This window comes from Vipera ursinii (genome assembly GCF_947247035.1).
Source record: "Vipera ursinii genome assembly, chromosome: 3".
Lineage (NCBI taxonomy): Eukaryota > Metazoa > Chordata > Lepidosauria > Squamata > Viperidae > Vipera > Vipera ursinii.
The window spans coordinates 173714172-173734217 of record NC_139516.1 but is presented as its reverse complement, the minus strand read 5'-3'; the positions used below and the strand labels follow the sequence as shown (position 1 = coordinate 173734217).

At 36.3% G+C, this 20046-nt stretch overlaps 1 protein-coding gene across 1 annotated transcript in view; it reads right to left on the bottom strand.

The window, feature by feature from the left end:
• Positions 1–20046, bottom strand: part of LOC310638956 (lipoxygenase homology domain-containing protein 1-like) — a 215031-nt gene that overhangs the window by 120507 nt on the left and 74478 nt on the right. The window contains exons 19-25 of the mRNA XM_083360317.1: positions 16116–16202; positions 13375–13507; positions 11690–11841; positions 8960–9114; positions 6104–6162; positions 4473–4517; positions 2737–2900 (exon numbers count right to left, since the gene is read on the bottom strand). Coding sequence (XP_083216443.1) covers positions 2737–2900; positions 4473–4517; positions 6104–6162; positions 8960–9114; positions 11690–11841; positions 13375–13507; positions 16116–16202 — 795 coding nt within the window. The remainder of the gene's footprint in view (positions 1–2736; positions 2901–4472; positions 4518–6103; positions 6163–8959; positions 9115–11689; positions 11842–13374; positions 13508–16115; positions 16203–20046) is intronic.

Here is a 20046-nt window from a genome sequence, read left to right as displayed (position 1 = left end):
AACCCTGTACAATTGATTACAACTAAGCTGTGTAAGATCCCATGATGTAAATGCATTAAGTATAAGGCAGCTTATACTGTAGATTTAAGAAAAGATGGCAGAGCTGGATCTACAATACCAAAATAAAGTATATTTATTTTAACTGAAGGTACATTTCACATCACATATTTTATTTTGGGAGGAACTAAATCTATACAATTAAACAAAACAACAGATAAATGAGAATGGGAGGTGTTATCTCCTGTCTTGAAATAAATCCCATTAGTTTGTGCTTAGTCCCACAGACATTGATTTCTCAGATATCAATGGAACTCACTTCAAAGTTCAAATTCAAGGTCTTCTTCTATCAAGTATCTGCACCTGGATTAGGGGAAGGTGACCATTTTAATTTTTAAACGCAGAATATAATCATTTCTGAAAGGGGTAAAATGTAATGTTGGTAGTTGCAATGGCTATTACAATACATATTTGTTTAATTTTGTTAACTGTCATCATTTTACATGCCTTTTACATTTTACATTATGTAGGCAACTGTGCATCAGCTCTCCAGACTGGTACCTTTTAGATTTTTTGGGTAACAATTCCCAATATCCCATCCCACCATCTTAAGGGCGTGAAGGTAGCTACATACTTTGTTTTATGTTATCTGTTAAACTGGTATATTTTATTAGTTTTTACTGGATTACCCTGTGGATATCATCTTATACAATCTTCCATACCTCTCCTTTCAAATGTCTTCAATGTTAATAGGAAGCAAAAGTGTTTTGGTTTATTTTCAGATAAAATAAAAATTCATGAATTTCATAATAAGATTAAAGTCTTCTTTAAGTTGAGCTGAATATCTGATGACTTCCTGGTTACCTAGTCAATCTTGGCTGAAAAACTATAAATGAGTTTGGATGGTAGACCACTAAGAAATCATAGGGTTTTATTCTAAAATGGGAAGCTGAGCAAGTAATCCAAAAGAAGGCAAGAGCAAAATATTAATATATTGTTGCCAAGAAAATGAATAGTCAGCTGCAAGATGAAACATGTTGATATGCTTGAAAATTTCTGTGCTCAACTGGTAATGGAAATGGGCTATATTTTGGACAACCAGAAGTGAATCCAAAAATTGTGACCCAGAAGCTTGCCAGAAATTGGAGAAGCCTGCAGTAGAATTGCAAATCATAGCCACATGATGTTTTATTTAAACAACTGCAGGTGATTTGCTTAATGGCCACAGTGGAAGTGAGGCTGCAAGATTGTTGTGTCCACATGATATCTCACTGAATGACCATGTGGCTTAGTTGTCAGTCTCACTTGTTGCCACTGAGAACCATGCTGCTGTTTCTAAAGGACATATTAGCATCATACTGTCTTTTTCTAAGTAGAAAGGTAGCTTCCTAAATGATTATTTAGCTGTTTTAAAATAACTTCTTCCCTTCTCATAACACCAGCCTTGTTGACCTATGAGCCTCTCTGATCAAGTGGCGATGACCTGGTCAAAGGCTGGAACTGGCCCAGCTCCTATTTGTCAATATGAAGCTGCTGCCCTCTGGTAGTTAAGTAGCGCCTTAGTGGTGGTTTATGGTGATTTTGGCTTGGATTGCAGGAGAGTCTGGACACCAGATTTCTGCAAAGATAGCTGCTATCTAGACATTTGGAAAGCAACATAAAGTCATTAAAACATTATTTGGATAACAGATGAAGGATGGATGGATGGATGGATGGATGGATGGATTGATGGATGGTAGCTGTTTTGGAAGAACACTAGTGTTGTTTTTAAGTACATGTTTAACAAAGTGTTCAAATAATGCCAGACCACTCAGAAAAGGGGGAGGAGGGACTGGTGCTCTTGCTGATTTAAATTAGCCAGGGGAACTAACATCTACCAACTCTTTTTTGTTCATCCTGCCCAAATCAGTGTGTTCTAGATTTTTGGAAGCTGCTACTAAGAATTTTTTTTACAGGGCTTGTCATCTGAGCTACTTTTTCCAAAGAGGTTTAGTGGTGTTTCAGATGCTGTCAAAGCCCTCATTCAGAAAAAGCCCAAGTAACAGGCTACTAGCATGGGGAAGTACCATCACGCTCAAGCCTTCCCCATCACACCAGCCCTATCACACATTATAATCATTTCTGCAACAGTAAGTGACTCTGGTAGGAGGGGAAGCAACCTGGATTTCTCTCAATCATTGCCCTTAAATTGTCTTGCGTTATTGCACCAATCACTGCTCTCAACACTGAGGCAGAATAAAACTTGGTTATTGGAGTAGTACAATTTATATTAGCATATTTTACTGTCAACTCAAGGATTTTAATGTGGTCAATTTATCATGTATAAAGCCCTTGAGTCCTAAGAATTATCTGGCAGGCTGAAATGTTAGACCCTAAAATCAGTGGTTTGTAGCAGGCCAACATGTGTGCAAGAACTCAGTTTCTCTCTTATGTAAATAACAGCAGTATATGCATCAGAAAGGGAAAAAAAGTTGATATATAGTTATAGTATAGTATCTTCCCATACTCCTGCCACCTTCTCGGTAATTAATGTTAGTATGCTTGGTGGCATGAATATGCAATCACTCAGTTCTTCCAGGAATGCTACATGTTATTTTGATGAACCACTGAGACAATGAAATATGAATTGAAATCATTACAATAGAAGCATTATAAATGTCTGTCACTTATTCACCTTAGAATAAACCTGTTTTGAATAACTCAGCTACTCTTCATTGTTTATATGAAGTCATATTGTACCTGGAATGTATCTGTACTGTTGGGATTAAACAGCTGGTGTTTTCCAGATCCCAGTATAAGAGGACCCAAAGCCTTGTTATCTCCGTAAACATAAAGGGACACAGTTGCTGTTGTGCCAGCTGTTTCAAAACCTCCAGTGACTATAGTGATTTTCCAATCTTCTCCTGCAGGTAAACAAAATTAAAATGAGTTCCACTGACAGAGCAGTTTTATCTCAGTAACTACCCGGTGCCTGGAGAGCTGTGCAATACCAGCTTTATTGCAAACAATGCATCACTAAGCCTAGGAAACGGGAACAATCGAATGCTTAAAAGAAAAAGCAGGTGCTCAGGGATCCGGTGGTTGGAATGGTAAAATATTTTAAACTAAGGTTATGCTTTGATAATGTTTTAAGAGCAGATAGAATTACATGACACAAAGCTCTTCAATATAACATCAGAATGCTATCTAATGTAGATTTACCTGAAAGTAATCTCTACCAAATAGCAGAAAGAGGACTTTATTCTTAGAGAACATGCACAGAATTGTCAAATTCAGAACTTACTTGAAAAAATAAAGGATATCCATTTTAAAATGTCATTAAATGTAATTAAAGATTTTAGTAGCTTATCTCACATTCTTTCATATTTTCAATATATGGATAAAATATATTATTTAACAATTTAACCTGTAAGCCACCTTGAAGGCTATTGCAGGATACAAAATGATACAAAATGACTTATTAATAAATATACACATGTACGGTTGACAGTATAATATCCTAATCATTTTCTTGTGCTGATAGCTTTAATAGGGGGTATTTTTTTATATAGCACAAGGCACATCCTCACAGGATTCCCCCACTGTGTGCTACAGAAGTTGACTTTAACTAGAATTGACTGAGACCAAATTTCTAAGTAACCTTCTATGTTCTCAAATATGTTCCTTCATTTACAATTTGCACTCAAAAAGTAAGAACCATGATTAAAATTATTTTCAAATGTGTGTTAATGTTTACATTCTGAATGGCACTGTGAATATATTTTTCTATACATTTTAAAAAATCTAAATGTTTCTATACATTTAGAAAATGCTAATCATCAAGTATGATGTTTAGCAATGTATCAATCAGAATCAACTTGCATCAGATATTTGATTGGAATACACATTTTCAAAATGTTTTTTGATAATTAAACAATAAGCATTGTTCTGTTTAGGAACCATGCAGGAATAATATTTCATTGGTCATAGTTAAAGGATCCAAATTAACTGGATCATAAATTTTCCTCCTTGTATGCAAAATCTTCACACCCTCTGATTCTTTTAAATTATGTTGTTCACCATTTGTGGATGGCTGCGTAATTTGCTATAAAACACATTTTCCCTCTTTACACTTAACTAATGATAAGATGCCAATCAAAGAGAAATCTCATCAGGAAGAGATCAAAGTCACATTGCCAGAATAAAGAAAAAGTGGCTTAAATACAGCTTGCCTTTGTGAATAGTTAACAGGTTTGGACATATGATAATGAAAGAGAAATAATTCAAAATAAAAGCAGGAGTTTCTTTCTTAACAGGTATTGTGGACAAAGAGGTATTTATTATATGAGTGCCTTTATTGCTCTCCATAATGTTACTCCCTCCCAGAAAATGTGTCTGTTAAAAGGAGGCAAGGATGTTCACGGAACCTACACCCCCACATATTTCAGTTCAGCTCTAAACTTGATTAAAAGAAAAAAAGCAACGGAACAGTTTACCATTTTCTTCCTCTTGCATTTTCAAATGATGATTTATTTGCATTTCTGCCAAAAATAAAACAGCAGTGCAGTTAATAATAGAGTTGTCAGGTTACAATAAAATGTGAAAGGAGGGAAGAAGTGCTAAGTTAATATTAACTCTTCTGCTCCTGCAGAAGAAGAAAAAAATATCTTACACAAACCAGCTTATTACAGTTGAAAAATCTAAAAGCAACCATCTTTCTATTGTTCTTTAAATAATTTGCAGGACTGCTCCTCCTGCCTGTGTTAATGTTTTTTCCTTCAATCCATGAGATGGATGAAAAGAATGCCAACAAACTTGGAGCTTCCCCATGTCATTCTCACTCAGTTAATGCACAACAACATAATAATACTAATTTATTTGCATCTGAGACAAATCAACTAAATAAAAATAATTTTGTTCATGGAGTAGGACAACTTAAGGAAAGTGATTAGTGGGTTTCTCTGGCATCATCTCTTGCTTAGAAAAATAAACACCAATTGCTCCCTTAAAAGAAGCTGGTTTTGAGAGATGAATAGGCTACCTGTCAGAACCTGGTCCTGAGCCAAATGATGCAGGATGTACTTAACTGTTTTACTGAGCAGAAATCTCATACCATTCCATGCAGCTGCTGCTATACCAGACAGATGTCACTCCCCACTGATATGCATGTGGGGATAGGGATGATTTTTTGCCTGCTAAAGCATGAAGTGCTATCCTGCTTTACAAGGCAGCACCATCTGTGGATCAAGCACAAGGCTGCCTGGGGCTTGGCAGAGTGGCAAGATAAGATATGTGTGTGTGTGGTTATATAGCTGCTAGCCTCCAACCTCATAGATCCCTCTGTTAAGAGAAACAACGGAATCTCCCTTTCACCTTTGAGTCTTAGCAATCAACTGTCAAGTTTAGCAATGATGTGCGGAAGAGTTAGGAGAAATAGTTATTTGGTTCAGGAGGAGTTTGAAAGAATTGAACTCTCCTGCTTCCAAAAGCAGGATGACCCTGAAATCAGGAGCCAGAAGGTTGGCAGGTCCATAGCAATGGGAGCTGAGCAGAACCCAGTCCCTGACTGTGGCATCACCATAATTTCTAAGAAGGCACTGTAGATCATTTGTACTGCAAGGATTATAGTCTGTTGTAAGAAGAGGAGAAATATTGCTATAAATGTGAGCAGCTTAATTTGAGACTAAATCTGAGGTAAGCTGGTGCCAAGTTAAAAGAAACATCACGAGAACAAAAATAATGAAGCGTCTTAACATGAAACTGGCAGAATTGTACAAGGATGAGCCTATAATCATTGTTCTCTGCCCCAAACTCACTGTAAGATAGGTCTGCAGTACTTGATCAAAGCTGCAAATATCCAAATATTATACAGAAAATAAATTCCTTACTGAAGGCCTCCCTCCAGATTTGGAAGCCTTATGGTAGTATGGAGAATAGGGAGTTAAAAAATACAGCAAATCCTGATCATTATGTCTGTATTTGGTTTTCATGATTGACCAATTTATATGCAACTGATTTACAGGACAGTCCAATATGTTTGCTCAAGAGTAATTCAATAGTGCTAAGCCCATAATAAGATTATATTTAAAAATTCAATTTCCCTCCAAATTCAGTTTATATAATTTACCCTGGACAAAGAGCTCTATTTCTGAATGGATTGTTCCTTGAGACATATATGGCAGCCATCTGCAAAAGAGAAGAAAGAATGAATGGAAGGAAGGAAGGAAGAAAAGAATGAAGGGATAAGAAAATATAATTTGTTTATTATGCCTTTCCATGTCTAACATTAATCCAATTGGGACTTTTTCAGTAGGAATACTTACAAGATAATAATTCTTCAATGTTCTGCAAAGCTTTTAACATGTGATAATAAAATATATCTACACAAAATAGTTGACAGTATCATGCTGTAATCATTCAATTGTACAAAGGTAAGGTATTAATTTCAAGAAAGAAAAATAATGAAAATTATAAATTTTGCAAAAAAAGGGGGGGGATTATATGTTTTAATCACATGACTTGGCAAGCAGAAATTTGATTTTTTTTTCAGAAGATCATGATAATCATAAGAGGTTTAAGGGGTTTTTTCTTCACCATTGCTAAGGTCTGGTTTAAGGTACATACATATGGGGTTAACACAGGTTCCTATGCAGAGATATTTCATGTGGACCTGCATAATGTAAAACATATAGGCATCATCTTCACAAAAGAAAGAATAGGGTAGGGGAAGGAAACAACACCAGTCAAGACCCATTGGAAAAGAAAGCAGGAAGTGCAAAGAATTATGTCTGCTATAGAGATGTGGTCATATTATACAGCAGGTGAAATAACCAGTTCAAACAACATCAGAGAAGGAGAAGTATAGATGGAAGACAGCAAAGATGTTTATTAATAAGTTTTAAGGCTTGTTTTTCTACTAACCTTCCTGATAAATAGCACTGGAGAAGTGAAAACTGAAAACTCAACACAATGAGTTTGTCAACACACATTAATTTGATTGATCTTAATAAAGGTATCACTCCACTATCATAATTATTTAGATACTAAATATTTTATTTATTTTTCACAACAGAACTAAAACAAAAATACTCCAGGAATCTAAAAATAAAGCAAAAGAAATAGCTGTTCAAAATACTAAGCAGTTATATTTAAGTCAGGCTTTTTCAAAGTGAGAAAAAGAATGCCCATCTATAGATTGGGAAGTGGAAAACAAGACTAAGATTTTGCATTCCATTTCAGAAAAAAGACTGGGTCTTCCACTGTATGCAGAAGATGAAAAAAAGGAAATGGGTGCTCATTTACTATGGGATGGTAAGCTCATGTTGAAAGACTGGCTGCATTTTTGCAATAGAAAACCACCCCTTGGAGGTTTGCCTTAGCAAATTCTAAAATTATATCTTGCTTAGTCACTGCTGTCATATGAAAGGCATTGGATCGTGAAATATTGCCTTCTACCAAAAAAAAAAAACACCCTCCTTTCTAAATTGATTAATCCTGATGGACCATTAAGAGTTCTTTAAGTTTGTTCATCCCTGGACTTTAAGTGGAATATTTATTGCTATTAGTATTTTAAAAAGCACACATACAAAAGAGGAAGAGATGTATGGTTCAATTCTGGTATTCAAAAATATCTACCCACGTGATTTAAGCCAGGTACACATTTAGAAAATATTGTATGAGTTTTTGAATTTGTTCTGTTCGTTCCGGGTGTGGGAAGGTGTGGGCTGGTTTTGTTGTTACTGAAGACTCCAATCAAGCACTTAATGAGGCACCAACTTGTGCCCCACCACCAGGCTCTTAAAGCCACGCCCACCCCATTGCTGGCAATGGCAAAAATGTCCCGATACATTGCTTGACGTCGCGAGTTTGACATGTCTGCCTTAAACCATGAACCACCTGGCCAATATTACACAAAGAATCAGGGAACTAACGGGAGATGGAATATTATTTATATACCATTATAATTCTAAAATAAAGGAATTATTGCTCATTTAAAACTAAGTTGATATTACAATATCAACACTGGGTGATGTAACAGATATAGGAATTTGGCTTGGAATGAGAATATGAAATGGTTTCAGGAAGCAGAAGAGAGAATTATTTTCTATATTCTATATCTGTTCATATTCCCACTATTAGACAACTGTTAAAGACACAAGAAACCTTTCCTTTTGGGCATTAGGTAGTAAGATAAGATAACCTTTATTGTCATTTTTTACTGTGGGCACAATGGCACACATCAAAAATGAAATTTAGTTGCCTGCTCTCGAAGTGAAACACATACATGACACAAACCTAAAACATACTATATACAACATACGTATAGACCAACACCCTTACATATACATAACAATAAAATATTAAATACTGTCCATCTTGAATATATAACGGAAGGAGGAAGCCTGAGAGTTCACAAGGTTAATGCTGTATGGAATGAAACTATGGCTGAATCTGGATGTTCTACTACGGATACCACGAAACCTCCTCCCAGAAGGTAACTAGTTAATGAAAGCAGGAGTGCTAATAGTTAAACCTTCAACCAGATACAGTTACCCCTGTTTTCTAGATTCTAGAAAGGTTCTAGAAAGTTATGAAATCCTGCAACTAGATATCTTGGGGAGACAACAATTACAGGGGGAGGCAGTATTAAGGGAGACAGGAAATAAACAGTGAGCTTCCTTTGAGTTTTGGAAGTGCAGCTTGGGTATTCTCTCTGTAAGAGTGGTTTGTTATTTGTATGAGTTGAGCCCAACCACAATATCTAACAGGAAAGCAAAATGTTTCTCATCTTCAGTGATTTTGTCATTCCAATGAAACAAGCTTGGATACTTTTTTTTTTTTTTGCTGATGCTATTTCTTGTGTCATTGCAAAATATAGAGATTGAAATCAAGGGAATTATATTACTGGCAACAAAAAGACATGACATTGCCAGTTTAGTAATCAAGAATTGTTTGGCAAATTTCTTTTAAAATCAAATACAACCTTTCACAGATGAAAATATTTTCTGAGTTTTTTCCAGACTCTCTGATGATTATTTTCTCGCAGTACCAGTCCTGCAACTGGTTATCACTTTTGCAGCACAGCAGCACTTTCTGTAGATTTTCAAGTGACACAGCTTGTATTTCAAACATGTCAATCTAGAAGAGACATTAATTCAGACAATAATAAGCAATGATTTATCATGAGCTCAGTGTTGAATAGTGTTTAGGAAATCCATCTTTCCTCTCTGCCTTCAGATTTATTGGGGTTACTTTTGGAGAATTCCTAGGTAGGGGGGCTCCTTCTAAAGAAACTGAAATGGTTTTCATTGGCTTGAAATAGCAATTTATTTCCAGCAGTGCTGAGTAACAGTAGAAGTATAAATTAGCTTTTACCAATAGCTTGATAAGTTAGGACTAGAGCAATATTGGTGTGAAAATGGCAATGAATTTAACATGGCCAACTCAACTCTTTGGACATTTAGTTGCAGAGGAACATGAAGTGTATATCAAATTGTAGAAAGTAAAGCCAGATATGAAATAGTTTGGGGTAAAACAAGCTTAAATCAAGGATTTAGAGATAAATTAGCCTTGGACTAAGGCAGCTTGGATATTAGATGTTGGTGCAATATTCTGGGCTGTCTTTTGACCATCTTATTCATTTTTTCCTTTTCTTTTGTTTATTACTATACTATAGAGAGCCAGTTTGGTGCAATAGTTAAGGTTCTAGTCTAGAAACCAGGAGACTGTGAGTTCTAGTCCCACCTTAAAATGAAAGCCAACTAGGTGCCTTTGGACCAGTTACTCTCTCTCAGCCAAACTCACATCACAGAGTGGAGAAAATAGGAAGAGTATTGGGTATCTTCACCAACTTGAGTTACTTATAAAGTAATAAATGCAGGATTAAAAATCTAATAAGTAAAAAATATATACTATGTGGTGAATTGTGAGCCATTTGAAGTGACATGGCACAAAATCAAAATCAAATAACTAATTCAATAAAATGGGATGGCACCAAATAAAATATAATAAAAGTAGGAAGTGCAGCCTTTGACTAGTAGACTGTGGCTTGTAGATTAGGCTGACAAATCACAATGAATATTATTTTATTGGTATTATTGATATTACATTATTAATTAATAATTCATTAAGCAACAATCCATGGTTTAAAAATAATAGTGAATAAATTCACACAATATCCCATGGCATAGACAAAGAAAGTATGATATAATGCAATAAGAAAACCATCATCTAGTTTGTTTCTCAGGGTCTTTATAGATCTCTCTCAATTAGTTGACTTATCCTAAACTATTTGTTGTTCCCCAATCATAATCAAACCATCAAAATCTCTGGTAAAGGCAGTTCAGTTAACTATATTAAAATAACTGAAATTCAAGTTCTCTAGCTTCTAGTTAATATGGAAAATACCCTCACAACTGGCTTCTTGAAATGTTACAATTTATATAATATGATATGCATAAGGTAGAACAGTAATGATGATCAATAATAAACGATACAATAGTTACTGTAAGTGGGACAAAATGTTCTTACTGTCAAGTAGCTATTTAGAACTTTTGCTAGAACCAAAATCATACACTGATAAAAATGTAATGCTTTAGTACAGGGGTCCCCAACCTATGGGCCGCAGCCCATGACTGGGCTGTGGGCTCTTGGCCCATGGCCCATGGAAATGGCTGGCCAGTGCATGGGTGCATGTGTTCTCCCCCCATTTGCGCTAGCGCCTGCAGTCCCATTTATGCATGCATGCACACAGGTGCAAATGGGGCCACTAGCCCCGGGTGGTGTGCATGGCCCATTTGTGCATGCGTGAATGGGGCCACTCATGCTGGGCAGGTGTGTGTGGCCTGTTTGCACATGTGCATGGCACCAGTGCATACTGCATGTTTGAATGGGGCTGCTAGTGCCATGCCAGTATGTGTGGCCTCGTTTGCATGAGTGCACATGTGTGTACCATTTTGGAAGCTACCCTACTTCCCTCCAGGCCGCAAACCCAGAAAGGTTGGAGACCTCTGCTTTACTATAAGTATTAGGAATGGGAAAAAAAGGACCAAGGATTTAACATCAGAAAGGGCATCAAATAGTGCAATTAAAATGGTAAATTGTCACTTAGTAGCATTATTCTACAAACCTTTTGAACTTGAAGTACTTTAGTAATTAAGGTGCCAACTATGTAACATTCAGATAAGTCTCTGAACATAATATTTTCCAATAAACATTAACACCACAAGAAGAATATAGTCAATAATCAAGTAATCAATTTATTTTAATGTCAAAAGTTTGGTCATCTGGTATTCAACATATTTCCATAATTCACGTCTTCATTTAAGCATCTAAAATAAAAAGCCTTGCCCAAACATTTTTGTATGTTTCCTTCCTTTTTTTATTGCCGTAACATTTCTTTTTTTTAATATATTTTTAGAATCCAGTTTTTTATTATTAATAGTGGTAGTTGGGAGGGGGCATAATTTTTCATTATGAAAACAGGATATTTAGACATAAATAGATTTGGATAGGGATATTGTACAAAACAGAATATATTATAAGATGTAACAAGATATAGGTAAATTGAATGGTGACTTAAAGTCTGAAGTTTGATTCTATTTCCTTCAAAATTGATGTAATGTTCTGCATTAAAATCACATTTAGTTTCTCTATAATTAACTTATAGATAAATAGTTTATGTATTATGAAAGTATTATTTAAGCATACTTACCATTCCTCTCTGAAATTTTATAGGTTGGTCTGATTTAGCAAGAAGTCTCAAACCAGAATCTCCTCTGTCTCCATATATGCAGAGATAAATGGAAGAAGTAGTTTCAGCGTGTTCCTGATGCCCAGTAGATATGTAAACCTGATAATTCACAACTAGGGAAAGAGAATCATAGCCCAAATACATCAATGACTTAAATGTATACAATACAAACTAATTTTCATGTTAGATTTAACTATTTCGATTGCTGTTAAATACAGCATTTGTTTAACATAAAGTTTCATGATTGTTATTTTAAATTAGAAGTATATGAACTGCATGGAGTCAAAGGAGAGTGATATCACATGTGTCATGGTTTCATCACACAAATGACACCATTTTATGCACCCAAAAATTGCATTTTTTACCATGTTAAGACATATAAGACATCACCATGGCTTGTACTGAATCCCTGTGTTGAAGTAGCCATAACTGACTTTGGTAAGGCAATTGACTTCATACACACTTGATTCACTGTGGAGTGGAGGGGATTCAACTGGGTAGTTGCATTAACCAGAAGAGCCACTGGAGCATGTGCTATACCTGTGCAGGCACCTCTCTTGGTGCTCCCTCTATCCAACTGAAAGGGTTAGATGGAAGACATAAATGTGAAGAAGACTTTTCCAACCATTGGAACTACCAGACGAAGTATCAAAAGGAAAACATCAAAATGATTTTGCATTGGAAGTGGAGAGGAACACACTACATGGAGAAGAAGCACTGAAGAAGTGAAGCATATTAGTTCTAAAGAGAAAAAATGTGGGTGTTTTTTCCTTCAAAAAAGCTCATCCCCCTATTTCTTTTCATTTTTAAAAAAATACAAAAATGGCTTACAATGTGATCAAACATGGTATAAAACAAGAGGAAAAAATGGATCTGAAAGCTGAATGTAAACAATCCATTAAAGGCAAGGAACAAATCATGGTGGAAGAAACAGACTTTAAAAACTAGGCAAAGCCAACATAGAAAAAGGAACTCTTGAAAAGTGCCTAAAGCACAACATTTTGGGGGGGGTCATAGAGGAAAGAGGGTCCCACCGGGTAACCACCACTCTTTCCACATTCATTTCCACAGAGTGTAGAGAACAGGATCCAGATTATTTCAATCCCTTTAATACAGCAGTTCTATAACTCTCTATTCAAAACTAATTCCCTCCAAATAAAATGGCCCTTATTCCAGGTAAGTTGGTAAAGGACAACCCACTTCCATGAAAACAAGATTCTTGCATAAATTATAATCTGGCAGTGATTGTAGAGAACACTGACTGGCAAAAGAAGGCTCAGATTCAATGCCTAATCTGTAGATGTATGCCTAGGAACTCCGGTAGGAACTTTAGTAAGCTCTGGCCAGCAACAGTGGTTTAAAATGATTTTTAGAACAAACAAAAAAGCTAACTTTTTTGTTTGTAGGACAATACACTGTGTTCCTTTTCACATATTTACATTTCTTTGTCAAAAGCAGGATTGACAGGGGTCGGGAAAGGATATTTTAAAAAAATAAAGAGAGCAGCTATGTTCTCATCATTGAAGACCTGCAATCTTTTTTAAGCGTGTTGTATATGTGATTAATATATAAAAAGAGCAGGACTTCAATTATGCAGCCAGTATCTTGACTTGTTGGACTTCCTAGATAGAAAATAGGTTGATTACTTGGATAAAGGCTTCTTCCATTTTCTGCAACAGAAAGTTCACACACAGTATTTCCATTCCCTTCGTTCCAGGACAGCCATTTGTTTGCTGGAAACGTCAAAATTTTACCGGTTTTCAGATGTTGTAATGTTACCTATCAAAGAAAGAACAGGAAACATTTGCATAAATCTGAGGGGCTGGTTTTTACTCCCAGGTCTTGCCAAAATTGCAGCACAATTAGTAAAAGAAAGTAAAATTAAAACTTAGGATAGCCAATAACTTAGTCATGCCTCTTTCTTATAGTTCGTTTCAGAAAGCAGTACCTGATTTCACTTCTTTAAACAGAATTTTAAAACTGAACATTTTCAATTTGATGAAAGACTTTTGCAGAAATTAATCCGATCACTTTATATTCTAATACTTTGTGCTTAATAGTCCATCTCCCTTTGCTGATATAGCTACATTGCCAGAAAAAATGCCCATGGATTTCCAGTAAATTACTTGTTTCATTGAATGAAGGTCATCCTTTCAAATCCAGAAACCATACTTATGAACCTTGGACTCAGATGCTAAAGAAAAATGAACCAACAAAATAGAAAAATAAAAATAAAAGAATCTCTGAAATAATGACAGTTGGACTGCAAATATTTTCATTTCCATTTTGAGTGTTCTATTTCTAACATTATAAGTCCTTGAGTAGCAACTATTGCTATTGGAGTACCTCTTATTAAAAGTTTTCCATGTAAATTAAGCTATCAGAATAAAACACAACTCTGCATAGGAACCAAGTAAGACACCAATCTACTTCTACTTCTCCAATAGCTGTATTTATTTATTTATTTATTTTATTTTAATTCCATTTATATCCCGCTCTTCTCCAAAGACTCAGGGCGGCTTACAAGCTTAGCAATAGCCTTCATTCTATGTATATGCCTGCTTATTAGGGCTTTCACACACACCCCAAGCAACATTATTACAAAGTCAGCTTAATTGAGCCTTAATTATTGAGCCTTGGTGGAGCAGTGGGCTAATGCCTCCTTAAGTTAACACCAGCTGCCTGCAATTAGTGCAGGTTCGCATCCCACCAGGCTCAAGGTTGACTCAGCCTTCCATCCTTCCGAGGTAGGTAAAATGAGGACCCAGATTGTTGGGGGCAATAAGCTGACTTTGTAATAATGCCGCTTGGTGGGGGCCGAAAGCCCTAATAAGCAGGCATATACACAGAATGAAGGCTATTGCTAAGCACATTGGTTTGTGCTTAAATTGTAAGCCACCCTGAGTCTTCGGAGAAGGGCGGGATACAAATGGGATTAAAATAAATAAATAAATAAATAAAATTGCCCCCAACAATCTGGGTCCTCATTTTACCTACCTCGGAAGGATGGAAGGCTGAGTCAACCTTGAGCCTGGTGGGACTCGAACCTGCACTAATTGCAGGCAAATACAGGTATTCCAATGAAATAATCAATTTGTGGGCAAAAGACAATAAAATGGGATCATGATTGCACTGAGGTAAAAGCTCTTTAGAACTAAAGTGGGAAACTTATGGGCTTCCACATACTGTACTATATCAGAGGCTTACAACCTATGGGGCGCGGCCAACTATCAGGCCATGGCCTCTTGGCCACCAGGCCGCGTGAGTGGCTGGCCAGTGCATGTGCGCATGCTCACCCCTTACCCTCGTGCTGGTGCTAGCTGAGCTGTGAATCTCTTGCCAGCCCTAGGAGAGCCACGAAGCTCTTGCCAGCGCTAGGAGAGCCTTGCGCTAGTGCTAGCAGCCCCATGTGCAGAGTGTGCATGCTCATGGCCCCATTCGTGCACACGCACATGGAGCCACATTTGTTTGTATGTGCATGCACGCATAAAGGTGCCTGTCCCTCCCTTTCCCACTGGCCGCCAACCCAGAAGGGTTGGCGACCCCTGTACTATAGTATCTGGGAACTCCAGCTAGCATGGCTAGTACTGAAGGGTTCTGTGGCCTGTATCTAACTTTTAGAGAAGATAAAAAAGCAGTCATTATCTTAATGCACCCCTTTTTGTCAACCTACATATATTGACAAGAAAATTATTATTGCCAAGTTAAGAGGTAGAAGATAATCTAGATGAATGTATTACTAAAATGAGATTTCGAACTTGTTTCAGAAAGTCCCTACCTGTGTGGATATTTACTTATTATTTCTCTCTTTATTAGATTTATTTGCCACTCCTTTCACCTCAAATAAATAAATAAATAACTCATTTGATCCCCCTCCACGATGCCTCTGACTTTTTGTCAGTACCTTTTATGTACAACACTAAAAGCTGTAAACAATAAAATATAAATATTTCTAAAACTAGTAAAATAGAATTACAATCAAAAATAAAATTGCAGTTAAAAGATGAGGAGGTGGGGAACAGGATGTGCATGTGAGATGTTCTAATCCAACAACCACCTCTAATATGATATTGCCCCATTGAGGCTCCAAGCTTTGCAGAGCCAGGTCTTTAGCAAATGGCTTACACCTATATGATAATATAATTTGATGAACAATATTTCATATAGCATCAAGATACTTCTGGGCTATTTTTTTTAAAAAAATCTCTTGCTCATTTGTTTAAATAGCAAACCTATTGTCTTCTAGCTATACTACATCAACTTCCTGAATTCGTAGCGCAAGGTGCTTCCAACATATTAGGAGGCCATGAGATGGAGAAACTGATCTAGCATGTAATATTCATTAACAAGGAATAAGAAACATTGCAAAGTATACCAGGAACCTGACCTTTTCCAACATCCAGTCTGCATACTGACTTGATCCATCGTGGCCTATTCTGATTTTGTAAATGTTACCATTATCTTTCATTTCAACCTGAATAATCAGAAATAAAAACATATACAACATGTCACAAAGAAATATTTACGTTATATAAAAAGATAAGAAGTATGAATATAGCATGCCACATGCAGGTCCTGCAATTTATATGGAGCCTTGGGTTGATCTTTGAAGAGGTGCTTTCTTTCTGGGGGAAAAAAAAGCAAAATGTCCCTGTGATGTGCTTCTAGGGTCACAACAGTGAGCAAAGCATTGTATCTCTACTAACATCAAAGCAATTGGTATCTTCTCTATGAAGCAAGACCAGCCATCCATGCAACTGTATAAAGTACTATCTGATATGGATGTAGATATGCATGTTTATTTATACGTATATGCACATTTATGCATATATACATACCTGCACACATACATATATACACCAATATTTATTTATATGATCAGTAACATCGTCACTATTGTTTTTTATGAAGTCATATATACAGTGCTAAGCACACATTTTCTTCACAATGTATAAGTGATTACTTGATCTATTAATGCAGACATGTCAAACACAAGGCCCGGGGGCCAGATCCGGCCCGCGAAATGGTTTCATGCGGCCCGTGAAGCCATCCTGGAAACAGTGAGGGAACAGCCCCCACTGCCTTGGCCCTGGCCCAGAGACCCTCCTTATGCCAAAGACCCCCAGATCTGTCCCACTCCTGCCCAGGCCCCCATAGGCACCCTTGATGCGAACGATGTAGAGCTGGCCATGCCCACCCAGTAGGCCACACGCACTCTAGCCACACCCACCCAGTAGGCCACACCCACCCTGGCCATATCCACCCGGCCCCCTGAGGGCAACCGCAATACTGATGCGGCCCTCAATGAAATTGAGTTTGACACCCCTGTATTAATGCATTAAATCAGTCATAAAGTGAAGTATTTATATTGAGTTCAGTCACTGAGATTCAGGGATGTTCCACTACATATGTAACAATCTAATATTAAATGGGCATAGGATCAGTCAATTTAACATTATGAAGATAAAGCTGTAGAATCAATTAAGAAATTGCTTGATTAGGATATTAACTAATTAAGAAGAAATGTATTAAAATATATTATCTATACAAATTTTTAGTTTGAGATACAGCCTGTGTTAATATATTTGTAACCTTTAGATTTTATTTGTACTGGCATCTAATCCATTCTGAGGGAGAGGAGAAAGTGAGGGAAGTTTATAAAATTTATAAAGACAAGGTGGCAGAATGAGCTTATAATACAACATTTCTTGCCTCACTTGATCTCCCTCCACTTTTTGTCAGTACGTTTTATGTACTGATTTTAATTAAAATTAAATAGCTTCTAAAGTCTTTGATACTTGTTTTTGATTTTAAAGCATTCTCTCCATCTAAGCTTCTGTTTCTAAATAAAATAGTAAGAATACCCATGAAACATTTTGTTCCCTCTCTGTCATTCTATTGGTTCTCTATACAGTGCATTTTATATAACAATATAAATTCAATAAACCTTTACAGCACAGTTTCATACCAAATAATCTGAAGGATCTCATGAAAATAATCTCATTTTAATCCTCTGGAAACCAATGAGATCTTATTAGTTTTATATCAACTGTTCTGACATGATCAGAAATTGGTCCTCTTTCAGCCTTTTCCACTTTAAGATTTTTATGATATCAATTAATGGGAAAGATTACATAATCAACCAGAGCTACTGGTTTATATGTTAAATACATGGCTAGATTGCTAGGTCTAAATACATTTCAATCCTTCCATATCACTATTTTGTAATCCAGGGCAATGACAATATCCTTGTAAACTACCCCGATAGTTGTAGCAGTGAAATTATGCAGTTGTAGGCAGGGGAAAAGTTTACCTTTCTTTCCCAAAATATCATGATGAACACAAATGGTAACAAAATATACCTTTCCTATAAGAAACGTACCCGATGATGCTTGTCAGTGCAGATGTTGTCTATTTCCCCCACCCGCTTTCATTAGTCTTATACTTTCCTTGGAAACTGAGCACACTTCCAAGCATATCGGTCAAATATGGACACCCACTTCTTTCTTAAAAATTCTGCAGCTCCCGTGTAGGGTCCAAAAGCATGCTAGAAATGATGCTTTGCTATGCTTCACATGTATTATTATTTATCTGTTATTTTGAAAAATATCTTTTTTTAAAAAAATTGAGATAATTAGATGTTTTCTTTTCTATTGGAATCCCAAAGGTGCTATTCAAAAGGCAAGTGGGCAATCTGAACTGAAGAAGCTTCTTGGATGAGAAGTGAAACGTTTTCAGTGGAAAAAAACAACAAGAAAGTCTAGTTGCCTTTTGAACAACATCTTTGGGACAACTGTGACCTGGATGACTGAGAATCTCCATAGATATTTTCCATTGGAATCACATATTGCCTTTAAATAAAGAGTTGAATTGAGATGTGTTTGACTATTAGTAGCTCGGGTTGGTAGCTGGGCTGTTGGTTTTGATCTCCGAGCTTGGTGATTTGATTGCAAACATTTCGTCTCCATTCAGGGGGATATCTTCAATGCGCTTTGAATTGTTTCCTTCAGTACAAAAAGAGCTATGTAGGCCTATACTACAAACCAGCTCAATTATAGATTTTAATATAAATCAAATTATTTTGATAGTTCATGTCTCACTAGGGATTCCCCTCCCCCAAGAATATGAGTGATGGAGAAATTGTTTAGTAGATGTTGGACATATCACATGAATGCAAATTAAATATCAAATCACATGATGTAAAATAACAAATATTCTCTCTTTCTCCCTCTATTTGAGGTAATTTTCTATATTTACCTACTTATTCAAGGTAAATCATTCTGATACTTTGAATAAGGATAATCCTTGTCGCTATATGGATATGGCAGCCTACAGGTGGCATAACACTTGTCATGTGTTGCTGCTCTGAGTATATCAATGTGGGATGCCACAAAATGCACTTTGGATGCTACACTTCTGAAGATACAGTTTGAAAGAGTCAGGTAGGATATGTTATCACTCTACCATACAAATCAGTGAGTTCAGAAGGAAGACGGTATGTTCAGAGATTAAAGAACCAGAGTTATTGAAAAGATGTAATAAAATATTGCTGACTAATTGAGCTAAGATAATTGCTTATTAATACAGAGACTAGATTCACACATCATACCATATTATAACTTGGTGCTAACTAGGATGTGTAATATAAGCAAAATGATTCAGTTAATATATGACACTAACCCATTAACCTGATTTGTTTTTAATCAAATTAGAAATCCACCTAGATCAGTGTGTTATCTGTTATAGGAACTAGCCAGATAGCAAAGATAATCCTCTCAGGCTAATACTTCCAAGGAATGTGCCAAGACACCTATTTTGACAGACAATGATATGATCAGAAAGCATTGAAGCCATTGTTAAAGCTTGCATTCTTGATTCAACTCATGTTCAAAAATTCATCTCCCAACTAGACCTAGATAATTCAAGCCCCTTCCTCCTTTTCCTTCTTTTTGATCCCTTATCACATCTTGCAATAAACTAATGCAGCTTGAATTCAAGATTCCTGATAAACAAAGAGAGCAAAGCAGCAAAACTTTGAAGGAAAAATAATATGTAATCTGTAAAAGGCTGTGAAAGCCTTAAATTCTCATATGATCAGACAAATGAAAATCAGGAAAACAGGATATTAAGTATTCTTCATCAGATGCAGTTAATTGGGGTGAAGGACTAATTATTAAAGGGATAATCTGTCAAATGGAGATGATGTTGCACTGTAATAAATATTGAGTTTTAAAACAGAAGATGTTTTGATGAGGAATAAGTTATCTAACCACCCAGTAACCAACTAGCCAACTTGTCACAGATGACTTGCACGGTTG